The sequence below is a fragment of the Propithecus coquereli genome, unplaced genomic scaffold (genome assembly GCF_000956105.1).
Source record: "Propithecus coquereli isolate 6110/MARCELLA unplaced genomic scaffold, Pcoq_1.0 Scaffold71, whole genome shotgun sequence".
In the NCBI taxonomy this organism is placed as follows: domain Eukaryota; kingdom Metazoa; phylum Chordata; class Mammalia; order Primates; family Indriidae; genus Propithecus; species Propithecus coquereli.
Genome location: NW_012153174.1, coordinates 1631652 through 1650713, shown reverse-complemented (window position 1 = coordinate 1650713; position 19062 = coordinate 1631652). Strand labels below are relative to the sequence as shown.

Sequence of the window (19062 nt, the reverse complement as noted above, 5' to 3'; positions counted from 1 at the left end):
CCTAAAAAGGCAGATAGCTAAAAAACTACAGATAATTGTCAAGGTGCTAAGAAATCAGAGAAACAAAAAAGAAAAGTGAAGTGCTTAAAAACAGAAAGTTGAAGGTTAGGTAAAATTGTAGTGAAATAGAAAATGATGATTTCCCTGACTGTTGCCATTCCTGTACAACTGAAATGGCAGTAGTTTTTGCTTAATCTTTTATAGCCGAATATGAACTCTTCATATCTGCCTAAAAACAATGTATTTTTAAATAAAGACTCAGTTCTTTAACTCCTTATTTTAACCTGACAAAGGTAGATCTTTAGGTTAGTTTTTTCAATTGTAAACAATATTAATCTAAGTACAAATCGTATTTTGATTCTATCTTCCCTCTATTTTTATTTTTAAGATTTTGATCATAATTAAATGCTGACATAAAAGTTTCTTTTTGATATTGTTGCTTCTGTAATACTCTGTTTTAAGAGGTACAGAAAATATAAAAACAAATTCATTCAATACCTAAAAAAAAAAAGGATTTCCTTAAACTTCCTGATTAAAGTATATGTTATTTCCAATGATTTCTGCACTTACCTTTTAGCATTTTTGATAATTTTCTCAAATCTACTTTTTAGTTTTATTTTTCCAGTTGGAGACTTATTAAGAAAAACTTACTCCTAAAGAAGCATTCATTTCATTTTCCTCCTCATTTACCTGCTGCCTATTCTCTCTCGTTTCTCTTTTCCATGATAGGGTAACAGAGACTTAAGAAGGCATATTCATCATAGAACCAGGGAACTAAAAGCCCAGCACTCAACAGACCCTGGGAGGCCTGTGGGAACACAGCTCAGACCAGGCAGGCTCCCACCTAAACCATCCAGAACTGAACTACATAATGCCTTAGAGTCTTCCTAGAAAGCCCACTCCAAGGTTTAAACCACCTATCTACAAAAACAGTCTTCCTGGTAGCCGCTATAAATACATATTTTCCTTAGCTAATCCAAATCCTTTCTGGTGATACTTAAAAACTGTTTTTCAGGTCAGCACACACTTTTTGAGTATTCCCGTGGTAAAAGGCATAATAGAACATGTTTAAACGATATAAACTGGTCGCAGTGGTTTTCTAATGGAAAAGTTTATTCTTTAGATTTCAAATAATGAAATCTACTATATTTAAGGTGTCAAAATATATTAATGTTCAACTTACAAGTTGGTCCATGACTGAAAAATGTTGCCTTGTCTTCTTTCTAGACACAAGTTTGTTTGAATTCATAGAGGGAGGAAAAAAAATCATTCTGAAATTTTTATCCACAATATATTATAAACATTTCCAAAACATTAAAAGGAATTATTTTCCTTGTTCAGTAATCTTGAAGAAAGCTTACACAGATTTGATATTTTTCATTCCTGGGTTAATAATAATTTTTATATCACATAATCGGAAGATAATAGATAGTTTGAGCATCCTTGGTGTTTTGGTATTTTACTGAAATTGTTTTGAGATCCTTTAGGAAATTCATTCCATTTTGAGGAAATTTTGTATGATACAGTAAATAGAAAACAACTATATCTACAGAGCTTTCAATTCTCACCCTAATGCTTTGCATCATGTTAAATTATTAGAGTGAAGAGAGTCCAAGTTCTACTGACTGAAAACATGGCTCTGAGCTTTCCATTTATCCTGGTAGGATAATAGCTTTCACCCACTTGGTCATTCAGAGTTGACACTCTCACATTCCCCACACAGCCCCCTCCTTTTCTATAATGCCTTATCCTTTCCTAAGCTATAACTCTTTTAGGTTATAAAAGTAAACTGATATGAACTTGATGCTACCTATAAGTTTTATTAACACTAAGAAAATGTCATTAATTGCAAAAGTACAAGTAGGGAAGAGTTCAATACAGTCATGGATAACTTCAAAGATACAGAAAGAAAAATGAGGGCAAGTTTGACAAAGGAGAATATTCAGAGATAATTGCTGAATAACCCCTCTTTTTCCTTTTCTCTGTGTTTTTTTGTTTTTTTCACCTAATCTATTTTGGGCATACTTATTTTTCCACCTTTAAGGGGAGAAAAAAATAAACTATCTAAAGAGATTTGTGGCATTGGCTTTTAAAGGAAATAATTATAATTCATTAGTGTTACTGTAAACATGTGCACAGTTTAACAATATTTGAGTTACAAGTGAGAGAGTCTTTGAACTATCAGAATAGCCTTTTAAAAATGGGCTAATACTAAATGAAATAAATAGGCAAGTAACCATTTTGTTGGAAGAGTAGTACCAATATTATAATACCAAGAACAACAAGTAAACTGGATTGTAATCTTGGTCTTACTATTTTTTGTTGTTATTAAAATAGATTTTGTTCTCCTGCATCATACAGAAAATTCAATGGGTCAAGGATCATTTACTATCAATCGGCTCCCATGAATCTGACCTAGTACTGCTGATCCAAAGAATTTTCAGACCCTGGAGAGTTACATGCTAATTCTTCAAACAAGTATAAAACCTTAGTTCACATTTCTTAAATGGTAATATTAAAAAAAATCATAGATTATTCATGGGAATAATAGTAAGTCTTGATTATCAAAGTCCTCCAGGTATCCAGACATTACATTAAAAAAAAAATCATTTTAAGTCCAAAAATTAAACTTATTTCAGTAAAACAAATCTGAATTATTTTAAACATTTTTTAGAGAATAACTAACTATCAGGGAATTTTTTTTTTCCTTTTTAGTTCCAAGAGCTTAAATGAAACATTCATGCATTAAATTCAAAGTCTGACTGTCAAATCACTTCATTTTAATAAAAATTTGAATGACCTGCCTAAGGGCATTATTAAATATCAAATAAAAAGCACACATCCATAAGTCTGATTTCCCAATATAATTTTTATGTAGAACTATGACTAGATTTGTATTACATATTTCAAGATAAAGGATCAAAAATGTATTCACAAAAGAATGAAATCAGAATTGGAGTCACCTTAGAAAGAATTCCTACACCATTCTCAGTAATTTAGAGGAAAATTACCCCCTTTAAAGTAATCTCAGCCACCAAGAACACAAATCCATCTCCTTTTTTAAAATAGTGCCTAAATCGTAATTTAAAACTTGGAAAAATTACACATTATTTATCTATCATAAGAAATATGAAGTATCTGAAATATATTTAATACAAAACCTTATAAACAACATTTCAGTCATTGTGTGTGTGAGAAAGAGAGAGATGAAATAGTGATGGTTATTTTGATATTTAGAGAACAGCAACTCTGGTCTAGGAGCAGATATGGATCAACCATTCAAGGCAATGATCTTCCTTCATTAAAAGTGTCATTTATAGTGGCATTCATGGAGAGTATACTAACTAGCCCAGTCTGGACAATGCACAACTTCATGCTCTCCCACCCTCCCCATAGTCATACCACCCCTCTTCTCCGAGGAGCCCATCCTTCCCCTTGGCCTGCTCCCATCCCAGCTTTCCTGAGGCTCCGCCCCTGCTAGCTCCTACTCCATTCTTCATTAAATGATAAAAGCAAATGGTGGACACAGTGCGTAACCACCACCTCCTTCTTCCTTCCTGTTACAGCACAGAGAGTGTTCATCTTCTTAACAAAAGTCAGTCACTCTGTGTGCTCAGGATTTCATCCCTTTAACTTTTTGAAGAGGTCACTGCTCTAGCCCCTCCCAGAAACAGCACCTTATGTCATCTCTCTCCATTTACTGCTCCTCCCCTGCCCCCAGCGTATAGACAAGTTCTAGTATTTCTTTTGTTTAAAGAAAAAGGAGAGGTCTCCTTGAATCCCATGTCCTCTCTGTTGCTGGGGCCTCCTGTCCACTCCCCAGCCTTGCTCATCCAGAGTGGCCGTGACAGCCCTGCCCTTCCTGTTCACGTTGGGCCGCTGTAACACACATGCCTCACTCCTGGGCCACTCCATGCCACCCAACCGCAGTGTGGGGAGCCTCTTTGACCTCTGTCCGTGTAGTGCTTACGAAAAAGGGCTCTGACAGTCGAGCCACCTGGATCTGACTTCTAGCTCCACTGCTTAATAATTGTGTTAGTTTGGGCTGTGACCTAACTTCTCTGTATCTTGGCTAACTTATTTGTACGGCCTCACAAGAGATTTTATGAACACTTAGTGAGGTAATCCCATTAGATCCATTAGAACATCACATGTATACTACACATATAATCAGTATGCCAAACACTCGTATATTTCAACCCAGACCTCTTTTCTGATTTCCACTCTGGAAATTCCAATGGTCTTCACCACCAGGGGCCCAGGGCTGTGGCTGACAGGCATCTCTTGCTCACTCAACTTTTCATCTTTCCATCCCAAACAGGGCCTCCCTGCAGCTTTCCCACGGCCACTCAGTGGCACTCCAGTCACAGTTTCTAAAGCCCAAACCCATGGAAGTTACCTTTGACACTTCCATCTCCCTCCACCCTCACCCAGTTCGTCACTAGATCCCACCTACAATTTCTATTTCGTACCCATTAACTTCCGCCTCCACTGCTTCTATTCTAGCGTACAAGCCTCCATGCCTATCACCTTGGCTACCCAGCAGGCTTCTAAAATCTCTCTCTACTCCTGCCCTGGCCCACTGTAATCCAATCCATTCATTCTCCAGCTGGGGTGAGCTATTAAAAATATACATGGGATCAGGTCACTCCCCTGAGTGCCAGTCTTTATAGGTTTACAATGCTTACCAACAAAATAAGGATGCCTTAACGTTACTGTCAAGGCCCTCTATGATCTGGGCCCTGCCTGCCTCTCCCCTGCAATTTCTATACCCCAAATTCACCAGACCTTCTTTCGGGTACCTCAACGCACCAAAGTCTTCCCTCCTCCACAGGGAGTAGCCCCTTAGGGCTTTGCAAAAGATATTCCATCTACCTGAAATCTCCTCCCCAGCATTGCTTCATTCTTCTCATTCATGAATTCATTACAACTTGTAATTACATATTTTTGGTTTTTTTCCCATTGTCATGTTAACAGAAAAAAACCCAAACTCTGTAAAATAATTTAAAGAGGTTTATTCTGAACTGAATGTGTGTGACCAGCCTGGAGCACATGGCCTCAATAGATCATGAGAAAATGTGCCCACGGTAGCCTGGTTACAGTTTGGTTTTATACATTCATGCAGACAGGAATTACACGTAAGCCCCTAAGTCAATATGTGGAGGGCGCACATTGGTTTGGTCTGAAAAGGCGAGACATCTCAAAGTGGGGTGGGGGCTTATAGGTTATAGGGGGGGTTAAAGCTTCTTTGATTTGTAATTGGTTACATAAATGAAGCTTTGTCTAAAGGCTTGGAATGTTTTAACTTAAGATAAGGATGTCTGTTACTCAGAGACAAGCCACCCCACTGGACATTTACTGGAACTCAAGGGATCTGTTGAACAAACTGATGGCCTGCAGGTGTGGCTTAAGCTTTGTCTTGTATAGCCTTTAGCCTATTAATGAGTTACAAACATTTCCAAGAAGGGAGGGGGCATGACAAAGCCTAAATTTTGTCAAAATGAATTGTACATGTTTTATTGCTAAAGTGTCAGGATCATGATGAGAGTAACTTTGGGATGCTACATTTATGTAACTGTGTACCTCGTTTTCCTTACTTAATCTGCACATACCCTGATGAAGATGGACTTGTTTCTGTTCTCTTTGGCTACTGAAATGCAGCTCTAATGACTCTGTCACTAAGTGGCTGAGTGGGTCGAAAGTTGTCTCCCAAAATTCCATCACAGCCTTCCACAAGTTCTGCCCCCTTAACATGTGTCCTCAGCCTTCGAAATTCTTCTATCTGAAAATAAAAGAACAACAAAATAGATTAATCAATGATCAGACATTAACAAGATTGGAGTTTTATAAATGGCTTAAAATATGTATAAATTACAACCATTAGAAAGGAGAAAGTTAAAATTAAACTTCAAAAACAGAAAAACAGACTTAATTTTTCTAGACCTAAGACATCAGACAAGACCCTTTCAAGAGATGACAAGAGAAGTAGAGACACCAACGTCTCCAGACAACTCAAAGAGCCACAAAAACCTGCTGGATTTGTTAATGTGAGAATAATACACACCTCTCACAAAAAGGTTTTATGCCTGTCTATAACATATTAAGGAAGAGTGAACAAATGAATTAAGTTCTCGTAAATGCTTCCCAAGCATATTCTTAATTAATGGATTCTGATGCTCCTGTATGTTAATAGAGATTAGACATCAGATGGATTAGAGATTTCCTTCATCAAAAGACTTTCTTTGCCATTTATTTATCACTTTGACAAACACGGGTCCAAAGAATACTCATGATTTTCCAAAGTTTAAGCCCAACTTCCTCTCTTAGTAAGACTGATTTTCAAGTTCATCTCCCTTTCCTGGGCGGCCTCTCCAGGTCCCATGGCTTGCCTGTTACATGTGAAGAGGTTCCCAGAGTCCCAAGGGACCTTCCCCATCGGCCACATAGCAGTTTATCTGACTTGCGTGGTCTGAGCTCCCTGAGAACCCACACCTGCCAGATGTGACTCTCTGGGAAGTATTTACACAACAAGCAAACACGTGATGAGCATCCCCAGGCTCATTCACATCTATTAGTTGATTTGCCTACAGGACTCATTGTCCGTTATTTCATTTAAGTGCCACATAGTCACAGGACACAGACATTCTTTGTTCCTTACACAGAAGGGGAAACTAAGGCTTCAGAGGCTTAAAAAGTTTCCAAATAAGCTAGTGATAGAAATATGACAACTCCCGATCCCCTTGCTCATTTCCCAGCTTGATAGCCACCTCTTTAAGAATGGTAGTCAAATCTACACGCTGCATATATCCCAGGGTATTGAGCAAATGTGACTTGAGCAGCATTCATCCACCAAAAAGTCACCATCTGTGTATCTACAAGGTCTTCAAAATGACACAGCCAAAGAATTCGGCAATTTGTGAAGAGAAATGAAATGCAAGAGATCAACTAATTCAGGTGTTCTAACGAAAGTCTAGGAACACCTAGAGACTCTAGGGGGACCACGAAACCCCTGAATAATATGCAAAATTTTACAAGTGCATTTCCCTAAGGAAAGGCTCCCTGACTCCAAGAGTTGAGTCCCACAAGATTCTAATTCAATCTACTCATACACAGAGTTGGGGAAAAATTAAATGGTTTGTTAGAATAGAACCCAGGTTAGAAAGCTGACTTCTAATGTTTCATTTTTCCATGTTACCAATGGAGACATGGAACTACCTGGAATTGTCCTGTTTTGACTTTATAATACCTACACACTGTATTTATACAGAGATGCCAGTCAGATAAGCAATTAGCTGTTTAATCTACATGACGGTTTTTTCTCCAGACCTTCTTCAGGTCTTAAGTGTGGGAACATGGGTAGCATCTATTGCTTGCTGCATCTGGAAAATTTCTAGATCCAAGGCTGCCTGAGAATCCCTTATTATTTGCTTTCACCTTAAAGTTGTTCCTAAGTACAGAGTGGAAAGGAACCTAGTCAGTGAGATAATCCAGTACTTTTCCAAAAGGAAGAATATGATCGTGCAGGCAGCGGGGCTCTGTGTCCAAAGGCCGGTTCCTATCCTGGCTCTACTACCTGAGACCCAAATGACCAATCACTTCGCCTCTGTAAGCCTCGGATTCCACATATGCACAACAGAGATGATAGTAACAGTATTCACAAGGATGGTCTAAGAAGTAAGATAAGAAAATTGATAAAAATCACTCAGCACAGTTCTAAGCACACAGGAAGTATCTGATAAATACCAGCATTTCTTTTGCATGCCTTCTTTTGAAGTTAAATCTTTAGTATTTTGAGATAAATATTTAGCTACAATTTTATATGCATAAAGTAGATAATAAACCAATTCACTGAAAAAATTTAAAGCCATCTCTCCTAGCATTCGCTTTACACGTGATCATATATAATACCTGCAACAAGAAACTTAAGAACTGTGGACAGGGTCACTAATGAGTAATGTGGCCTAGGAACTTTACAGCCTAAACATATTTTAAGAAATATGCCATCTTTTATTGACTTTGAAGCTTATTTTAAAGCTGGGTTAATTTTATATTTATGTATTCTGAACTGAAGATAAACCTTTCAAGCCCCAGGCCTTAGCCTGAAGCACATTCTGCGAAAACAACTTCTTCCAGAAGAGATAATCTGAATCAACAGCCAGTCAGTCTCAAATCACAGTACTCTCAGAGAAAACTATTTCATGAGAAATCTTTTTCTCTAACACAGCAACACTTTGAGGACTTCAAACATCAACAGAGATGGAGGGGGAAACGTGTCTTTGAAATGCCAATTTTTTTGAAGTAACTACCCCTCGCAACCCTTTAGTCACTTCAAAGGGTTTCAAATGCGTACTGAATCAGCCCACACTGAACAGAGAGATTGTGATAAATGAACAGAGTAATATTTCAGGATAAAAATCTTCAACGAAATTCAAATGTCAGGGCATTACGGAGACCATCATTATCACATATATCTTGAATATATGATTGCATCGATTTTTCATGCTACCATGATATTTATTTTTAAACAATTTAAGAGAGAATGAGGCAGGGGGCACAGAGATCCCACACCCTTCAGGGAGAAGTCCCTATCTTCTGAAGGTATTAGCCTGAACAGCCGCTGTTCTCTGAACCACAGATGCATTCCAATTGGTCTAAGACATTTATTCCAAACTTCACTGACCCACAAACCAGATTATTCGCCAGAAGTTCAGTTTAAAACTAGTTTTAAAGCTGATTCCTTTATGAGTGCATTCAAAAGGCTAATTTCTAGAGTTTGTGGCTTGGTGCTACTTAACTTTCAGGAGTTCCCAAGTTCCTTTGCCCATCCTCCAAGTAGACTTACTTTGACTTTCATTTTGTGTGTCATGTCAAAATAGAAATATACATATTTTGTGACACATAAAAGTCAGTATGCTCGAGCCATTCATTCGTCTATGGACATTTACATGGTTTCCATGTCCTGGCTGCAATGAACATGGGAGTGCAGAAATTTCTTCAAGATACTGACTTCAATTCCTTTGGATCTACACCCAGAAGTGGAAATAAGCCAGGCACGGAAAGACAAATATCGTATGATCTCACTTATATGTGAAATCTAAAATAGTCAAATTCATAGAATTAGAGAGTAGAATGGTAGCTGCCAGGCGCTGGCTAGAGGCAGAAACGGGGACGTGAAGGTTGAAGGGTACCAAGTTCCAGTTATACAAGATAAATTAGTTCTGGAGATGTACTATACGGCACAGTGCCCATGGCTAACAACACTCTATTGTACGCTTAAAATTGCTAAGACGGTATGTCTTATGTCAAGTGTTCTTACAAAACAATTATAATAATAATAACAAAGGATATGGGAGGAAATTTTGAGAGGTGATAGATATGTTTATGGCCTTGATAAAATGGTTTTTTAAAACAGCGTTCTCATTTTCTTTTATTATCAATAATAATACATGAGTCAGAGAAATATAATTCATTACATACTAATTAAATAAAAAAATCAAAAGCAAACTGTGCTTAAGCAGTCCATAAATGTGCAAATCATGAGACAGATACAAATATAGATATAGAGAGAGGCCTCTCCACCTTGCACATACTGCAGCCTGGTGTTTGTTTCATTTTCTTCCACCCCACTGTCCAACTTTCCCTCTAAAATCATTGCTCCCTCTTCTTTACTGACCTCTCATTCATAAACCAGCTCCCACTCTGTCACTGACTCCTCATTCTTATCTTTTCAATTTTTTTGAGGGAGACTAGGAAAGAGAACATCTGCCCCGCAGTAACACTGACATCAACGTTCCTCTGATTCCAGCCGCAGCCTGAAGGAGCCTGGGCCTCGGTCACTGTCTGCCTTTGTCACCTCAAGACAGTTACTGAGGAGCCACACAGACTGAAACTCACTGGAGAATTACAGATTACAGAGCTCACGGCCACAGGGAAGTGTGCCTAAACCACACATTTTAAGAAAGGGAAGAAGAAGTCCCCCAGGAGAGAAGATCTTCCATTTGCACTGTCTGGACTGTAGCCACCAGGCCCATTTTGGTCTGCGGGCATTTGAAAGGTGGCCAGTCCAAACTGAGGTGTGCATAAAACCACTGCAAGCCAAAGACTCAATATGAAAATAAGAATGCAAGAAATCTTACATTCCATCTATTACTTTCGACTTTTTTACTATGACTACTAGAAAGTTTAATCTTCCTCATGTGGCTCACATCATGCTTCTACTGGACAGGGCTGGCCTAGAGCTGCCCTTCAAACTCATCTCAGCATTCTGGTGATAGAGCACTGATTTAATTACACCTACAGTTGGATGCAGGTAGACATGAAAAAAGTGATTCTCAAAGGGTGCTCCCTGGAATAAAAATGCAAGTTGTCAGCAACTACCCCAGACCCACTGACTCAGCGACTCCGGGGCGGGGCCCAGCGACCTGTGTTTCAACGAGCCCTCCAGGGAAGTCTGATGCACACTCAAGTCTGAGCATCATGATGTCTTAGTCCATTTGTGCTTCCATAACAGAATATCTGAGACAGGGTAATTTATAAAGAACAGAAATTTATTTTCTCACAGTTCTGGAGACTGGGAAGTTCAAGATCAAGATCGAGCACACGTCGGGCCCTGACTCGGGCTGCCGCGACTATGAGAGTCACACTTTTCAACCCATGGGAAACACAGAATAAGGAAGGAATAAAGGTTAAACCTAACTGATTTTCAATAAATTGAAATTTGCTGTGATTATAAAGAAAAATTTTATTTTTCACTAAGAGATTTTATAGTTTTAGAAAATTACCCCTCGACAAACAAAGTAATGCTGAACTAATGTGACTACAGTCAGCTCTTCTACTTTATTTTCAGTCTAGAACCTCTCCTTGTGGCTAAATCCAATTGACACTTTTCAGTCCGTAACTGAATGCGTGTGCAGAACCTGATACTCATGATCTCTCTGCTCCCTCCTTGAAACTCGCCTCTCCCTTAGCTTCTGGACATTACATGAGCCTCCTTTTCATATCTCAAGCCATTCCCTGGGGACTCCTCTTGCCACACACACCCCTGGCTAGCTGCCCCTCCCCAGTTCTCCGGATCACTTCTTTTCTCTCCCTCAAGGATCTCCTCATCTACACTTTTGGCTTCACCCACCACCTAGACGCTAGACCCCTTTCTGGGATGTCTTAAAGGCATCTCAGTCTCAATATTTACAACCATAAAGTCATAATCTCCATAAACCTGCTCTTCCTCCTTGACTTCCTATCCTGGTAAAGGGCAACACCTTACGTCTGCCAGTCACCCAAGTCAAATAAAGGGGTGTCCAGTAACACAGGGGTCTTTCCTTCCCAAAATCCCTGCTGTGTCACCAGCCACCAAGTGCTGATTCTACTTCCTTATCATTTCTAAAATCATTCCCTTCCCTTTATGCCATCGCCATGGCCTTAATTCGAATCCACATCTTCATACTGCAGCAACAGAGATGGTTCTTGAATTCAAACTTGGTCACATCTCTCTCCTCCTTACAACATTCCAATGATTCTTTGCCACCTTTAGGAAAAAACCCAACATCCACAGCCCAGCACTGGGAATCGCTGATGAAGGTTGGGAACTTCCTCCCTACACCAACCTCATTTCACGCCACAGGCCCTTGACACTAACCACATGCATTCCCCAGTGCACTCTGCTTTCTCTTACCTCCTTGCAAGACACAAGCATGCAGGTGTTTTTCCCTTGTTGGCAATACCTGCTAACACCCATGCAACACTCCTTCACCTGGCATAGGGAAGGTCTTCCAGATAACTAAATCTCATCAAAGTGCCTTTCCTACATGCTACCATAAGACCATGTTCATTCCATACTATGGCACCGGACACATGAGATTACTGGTTTTTTAATGTAAACCTATTTATTTGGCCTTTTCCTCTGGACGGTGAATTCCCTGAGGACAAGGCCTTGTCTTATTGGTCTTCCATTGTCAGTGCCAATTACAGTGCCTGGCACATAGCAAATGTCAACTAATTTCCAAATAAATGAATAAATACATGAATGAATGAATAACCTCCACATCTGTCTCAAAGGAATAATTTCACATGCTAATATTTGCCTATGACAAGGATAAAGAAAATGAAGATAGGACTATGACATATGTTACCCTACTAAATCAGTAAATCACTTGTATTAACAGGGTCAGTGACATGTAAAAGCCAATGAGTGCATCCCGGTATCACAAAACATACTGCATATTAAACCTCGGGGCTTTCAAACGGGCACTTAAGATTCTGGGCTATCTGCAGCAGCAACAAGGAAATGTCCTAGAGTCAAACTGTAGGAAAAGTAAATGCAGAGGGATATTTGATCTTTTACGTTGTCATTCACAGAACAACGGCAACTGTATTACCCACGACCCTGGCTCAGGACAGCCCGGGGTGCAGTGTCTTAGTGTGACCTGGATGGAGCAGCTGGCAGCACGCGTGGCCTTCACGTGTCTGCAGGATAATCCCAGAACTCATTCCCTGCTTCAGAAATACAGTGTCGGCAGGAGAAGTGACCTGGAGTATGCAGATGGCAAATGTAAAGTGGGGTCCCGTGGGGTCCTACCAGTTTAGAATAGTCTTCTTGTAAAGGAAGGTCACCCCCAGGAAGGTGTCCCAGGGGACTGCCTCTCCCCATCTTCTCCATTCTACTGTTCTCTGACCATATGCTTTTCCTGGGCATTTCATTTGTTTTGTCATTTCGCTCCTTCTTTGACACTAACTATCCCTAAATCTGTACATCAGGCCTGAGCCTCTGAAGCTCTTGCTTTGTGTTTCCAACAGTGTGAAATAAACAAAACTCCTCCAAAAGGGGACACGAAACTCATGAAAATACAGAAATCTTCTCTGATACTGTTTAGGTCTTCCTGACGAGGTCTCATGTTGAGAGAGGGTCTCATGTTGAGAGAGGGTCTCAAAGGAACTACAGTGATGAAAGGGCAGGAGCTGAAAGGGGACAAAGTCAAGCACCCAGCACTGAAGTCACACAGGGCTGACTGGACCCAAAAACCTACCCCCACTCCCTGAGTGATCGAGGCAAAGGCTCCTTAATCTCCCTAAGCCTCAGTCACCTCACCTAAAAACTGGGAATGATAATGGCAGTTGCTATATCATGGGATTGACTGCTCTTTTCACTGCTTTTTTTTACAATATGCCTACAAAGCTTCTAGTGATATCTAAATCTTAATTTTAAAAAAATTTAAAAAAAAACACTTTTCTATTCCCTAACTTGTCCCTAAATCTCTCCTTGCCTTTCCCATAAAACCTCTAGAAAGACAGTCTGTGGTCTGTATTCAGCTTGGTCCCCTCGACTTTCCGCTCCTCATCCTACAGAAATTCCTCCCTTCAGTTAACAATGGCCTAACTGGCAATTAGAGTTCTTGTCGGAACATCTTGTTTGCAAAGAGGAGGCAAATTTGAAAAAAAATGAAGGCTTCCCCCACGGTAAGAGCCTCAAGGCAAACTGGCTGGGTGGGCTGCAGGATTTACCTGGAGGAACCAGGAACAGCACAATGGAAGAGGTGGAGGAGGAACGGAATTGGAGAAGGAAAGCCACAGGTCAGCAACACAGGAACACTAATGCCAGAATCAAGCTGTGAATATGCCAGGCCAAGGAAAACGTGAAGTACCAAAAGGATCAAGTCAAAATCCAGACTTTAAGCCAGATGAAAGCCAACAGTTCAGAGTGAAGGAACCCTGGGCATCTGGGCCTATTTTTATAAGGTGTAGTTATTTGATGTGTGGGTGGGCCACACTCATCCTACTTAAATTCTCCATTGGACTTGTCCCTATGAACCTCTCTTCCTCCACATCTTGGAAACACTCCTGGATCTAGGACATCACTCCCTCCTAGTTCTCTGCAAGCATCTTGGTCTTTCTGAGTTTCCAGGTGGGAGCCAGTTCCCCCACCTGCACTGTGGCACCTACACTCAGCTGGGGCTATCTTGTCTTCCTCCTCTACTTGAGCTATGGTGGCAGTGACTGCTAGCTCACCTAATCATCCAATTCATTCTTCTTCTTCTTGGGCATGAAGTTTGAATGACTTCCCACCTTCCCTTTCAGTTAGGTACGGTCATGTGACCAGTAATAGCTAATAGTACATGTAAGTGAGCTCACTATTTCTAGGACTGACCCTTAAAAAAAAAATCCCCCTTGAGATCCTTCACCTTCCTCCTCACTACATGTCCCCACCCAGGGCGACCTTGCAAAGGCAGTGAAGATGGAAGAGTTTCTTTCAACCTGGTTGTCTGAATGACTGCACAGAGAAAAGCCTTCACTGTGAATCAGAAATGTTAGATTTTATGTGAGTATGAAATAAATTTCTACTATGTTAAGTCACTGAATTTTTTAGGTTTATTTGTTACAGCGGCTACCATATTTTTTATACAAAAAATACAAAGGCCCAAACACCATGTGATCAAAGTTTATAAAATAATGAAAGATGTGGAAAGGAGAGGCTGAATGGGGAACTTTTAAAGTTAATCCCTAGATAAACAGAAATAAAGAGAAACTTGTATTTTGAAAGAAGGATTTTTACAGATTTAAATATAAACAAAAGAAAGCTTTACTGAGAAGTTAGTAAACTTGAGCTTTTTAACTTCAAGAAATAATGGAGTATATTAAAAAATTTGTAAAAAGTTACTAAAGAAAACTTGGTTTGAGGTTGATCATGAAGGGACAATATAGCTTTCCAGAACATAACCCTTCCACAGATCCCTGAAGGACAGGAGACATTTAAAGCATCTCTTTGTAATAATATCAAAATCATTGTTTAAGTATACTGTAGTGATGGCGCCTCCTGTTTCACTAGCTAACATCCCAGGGACAAGTCTCTCACATCCTCCCAACACTGTGCGATGGCATTTAGCGCACCCTTGCAAAGCCCAAGGCTAGGGGTAGGTGATTAAGTGGAGCTAGAGAACAATCCAGAACTTTCCAGGGCATTCCTTCTATCTCCTTCACCCCTGCACATACAGAATTTTCCTGCACTTGCCAAGGAAAAACTATTAGAAAGCCGATGTGTGACTTACAGGAACAACCAGCATGCCCACTTTACTTCCAGACCTTTCTCTTCAGACCTGGGAAGATCCACATAAAGGAATGGCTAGACTAATCAAAAGTTTGGCTCTTTCAGGGACTTCTATTTACTCTCTAAAAACTAACTTTTAAAAATACAGATCATAAATGAGTACTGGGTTTTGTTCATCCTTGACCTTTCACAATTTCTTTCACTGGCTCAAGACATTTAACTTCCATCTGAAAAGGCACAACTGATCTAAAAGGAGCTAAAACATAAAATAGACATTTTCCTTTCACAGAAACAGTATTTAACCTTTAATTCAGAACTTCACAAGTAGCGCACTCACCTGTAGCTGGGATATAGTTAAGGGGTATCGGAATAATATCCAGGTAACACCTTCACTGCAAGGTGGGATCGTAAGAGAGCCTTCGTACACCCAGTAATCCCGCAGCAGAGGATCTGTGCAACCATGTGGACAAGTCACAAAAAGGCAAGTTAATTTACAGTAATCCTGAAGACTGCAACAACAATTTTCAAAATTACAAACTGTCCAAATGACACCTCTCAGATGGATGTCATTTTTAAACTAGAGCCTCATACATGTATTCTTAAACTAATCATCGTGGAGAAAATAATCAATGAAAAACACGAATCTTTACTATTATTTACAGTTATTTCTATCAATGGATTACGAGATATATATGTCAAGTTTAATCACTTTAAAATAAGTATATCCATGTTTTTGGTTTTTGTCACTTTATTAGAGGATTTACCTGACTGAATGATACCTAATATTCACTGAATACTTACTACATGCCAGGCTCTCTTCTACCTAAGCGTTTTACATTAATTCATTAACCTTCACAACAAACCAATGAGGTAAGTACAATTATTAGTCCCATAGTTTAGATGGAGAAACTGAATCACAGAAGGTTAGTCATTTGCTAAAGTCACTCAGCTAACAACTGACAGAGCCAGGATTTGAACCTATGTAGTCTGGCTTCTAAGCCTGTATTTTTAACCATTCAGTTCTAGCTACCTCTATATTGTTTCTTCAACAGCAAAATATTAAAATCATATTATGATGAAATAAATCACTTATGAAATCATTTAGCTCTGTATTAAAGGAATTTATAATTAAGTATGATGAGTAAATGTTTAACATGTGATAGAAATTGCCTTGTTGTAGAGCAATTAAATGTAGCAAGTAGAGGATACAATGCATCAACTTTCTTGGTTTTGTGTGAAACACTAAGAAACAGCACATAACTTAGGCAGATAACAAAATTTTATATAAGCCAACCTTTAACTCCAAATAATTTTCTGAGTATTGTATGCATAATTATTACCTACACATAAACACAATTTAGAGAAATATCTAAATAATAATATTCCTGCAAACAGGTAACCTAATAAAATTAGACATAAAGTTTGTTACACTCCAGAGATTAATAAGAACTTCACTGATCAATCTTAAAAGTATATCAAGGTTATTTTATTATGCTGGTGCTTTACACAGAGGTAGCGATTTTTACAAATAATCCTAAGAAAGCGCTTTATGGATCAGTAGAACTAGTGGCAAAGTGTCTCCATTATTTCGAAAGGTTTACTTCTATATTTAGAATAATGTGGAAATAATATCTGCTGTAGAGAATATAAATTGTAAAGAAATTTTATTAGCTAATAATATGTAGTTATGCATATTTTGAGGACAACAATGTGGTCACAGCCACAGGTAAAATTCATTTTATGTAATCAGATAAATACTTACCTGGTAATAAAGTGTTAGGATTAAAGCAGGGTATTGTTTTGGACTTCCCCTGAAAAAGAAAAAATATTTACCCCATGTCATTGTGAAAATTTTAAGTTTTAGAATAAGAAATATATTAGAACTAAAACTCTAGAATGAAGTCTTTTCTGAATGGCTTCACCGGGTCCCACAGATTTGTGGGCGTTTCCTTCTGTCTCTCACTGGAGCAACATTGGCTGGTTCCAACAAGACACTCCTGCTCTCATTCTATGGCTATTTTCTTTGCCACCACAGTTCAATTTTCCCTATAAATCCTGGCATGGAACTTACAGCTGGTGTCCATCTGCCCCATATCAGCGACTTTCCCTGCTCCTAGTACAACATACCAGAGACTTGGGCTGAATGCCTTGATGTAAAACGCCTGAACCCTGGCTGGGGGAACTCTTTCAAGATGACTTTCCTCAGGCTTGCTTTCATCTCAGCTCCTAACCGTGTTGGCATTACAGCCTGGCCCCCAATGTCTCATCTGTCCCATTTGGATTTGGTACTTCAGCTCTAGGATGGATTCTAGATGCTCTCTGCATCCAGAAAGGGAAATCCAAAACTCAGATGAAAATATTCTATTCTCATCAACTTTTATCAAAGCTAGATTTAAATTTTAAGGGAAATATCTGTCCCCTTATTCAACAATTCGCACTGCGATCTTTATTTTACATCATGTCATTCAAATTGCTTAAGCCTTAGAAGCAGGCAGACCTGTCAGGTCAATCGGATTTCTCTTGATTACTCTATTGACACAGATGCAACAGGGAAACTTACTGTGTAACCGCTAAGTCTCTTCCTTACTTCCTGGGACTGTTTTATACATTAAAGAATCCAGATTACTCACCTCCCCCCATCCTCCTGTATTCCACAGTGATGGATGTCCTATCAGCCGAAGAATGAAGAGAAATTTTCTCGGCTCACTTCTATTGAGCAAATGTCAATCAAAACGTGTCCCCACCCCCGTTTTACCAGCTTCATTGCCAGGCTGGGCTTCCCTTGCAAGCTGGCTTCACTCAGAGCCTGCTCAGGAGATCTTCACTGGAGGCACTGCCTGGTTCAAGATGCCCCGGGCCATGCGAGTATAGATAGAGCTAACTGGACTTAATTCCCAGAGTGATCACTCTTAGAACTGGCCTTGGGTCTCTGGATCCCTTTCAACCAAGCAAGTTCAACTCCTGCTCTGCATCTGCTGCAGCCACATGGGACTGAACTACTCCCCTCCCCAATGCCACTCAGATTCAGCCGACTCAGTGCGAGCCTAGAAGGTACTGTCTGTAACAGAACTTGGCTTCCTTTCAATGCTGGGCTGTATTGCTGCAGGGTCATACTGATCTAAGTCATCCTCTCTGGAATATTATCTTATGGCATATGTGTACTTGTCTTCCTTTTTTAAAAAATTTATTTCACAAAAATACTTTGAAGTATGGTTCCCCAAATTTTTATTTCATTTACACAACTTTTTATAATGAGTGGACAGGAAAGGGTTAACTCAGCAGGCCTGGGTTCCCCAAACCCTGCACACCCTATATAAAGGCCTGTCTTCAGGACTGACTCTTGGCTGGCTCCTGGGATGTAACCTCTGAGGTTGGAATATTCTACCTGGTAAGAGTGTTTCCATATGCCTGAGGCCTTGGGCCATGCTGTACTTACTGAGAACTCCTGTTGTTGTACCCCTGAGGCCTTGACACATTCTGTACCAGTATGACCAGATAAGTTTATCCTGACAGTGTGATTTATGGTGAAGGCCTGGTTGTGCCGGTGCTGTGGAGGGTGTTGCTGCTAGAGTTTGAGCAGCTAAGGTCATTTATGATGCAGGCATTTTGTGCTTGCATGACTAACCTCTAATATTAATAAAAACCCTGGACACCAAGGCTAGGGTGAGCTTCTCTGGTTGGCAACACTTCCCACATGTAGTCATACATCGCTGCTAGGAGAATCAGGGGCATGCCCATGTGACTCCACTCTGAGGCACTCCTGAAGGCTACTGCCTGGTGTCCCCTGGGCTCCACTCCACGTGCCCTTTCCTTCTGCTGATTTTCAGTCCATATCTTCCCACCGTAATAAACCATACCATAAGGACAGCAGCTTTTCTGAGTCCTGTGAGTCCTTCTAGGAAAAACTGGAGCCCACAGGTGGTCATGGGGACCATTTATACAAGCAGTATTTTTATTTTATTTTAAATAATGATTTACCTTATACTGAATATCCTGCAGTATTTCAGTCACAGCCTTCAGGCCAA

General features: G+C 39.8%; 1 protein-coding gene across 1 annotated transcript in view; it reads right to left on the bottom strand.

The window, feature by feature from the left end:
* Nucleotides 1-5284: 5284 nt before the first annotated feature.
* CA8 (carbonic anhydrase VIII) overlaps nt 5285-19062 on the bottom strand; it is a 73170-nt gene continuing 59392 nt past the window's right edge. Inside the window, exons 6-9 of the mRNA XM_012661463.1 lie at nt 19016-19062; nt 16800-16848; nt 15375-15487; nt 5285-5782 (exon numbers count right to left, since the gene is read on the bottom strand). Of these exons, the coding sequence (XP_012516917.1) occupies nt 5648-5782; nt 15375-15487; nt 16800-16848; nt 19016-19062 (344 nt within the window). The 3' untranslated portion in view covers nt 5285-5647. The remainder of the gene's footprint in view (nt 5783-15374; nt 15488-16799; nt 16849-19015) is intronic.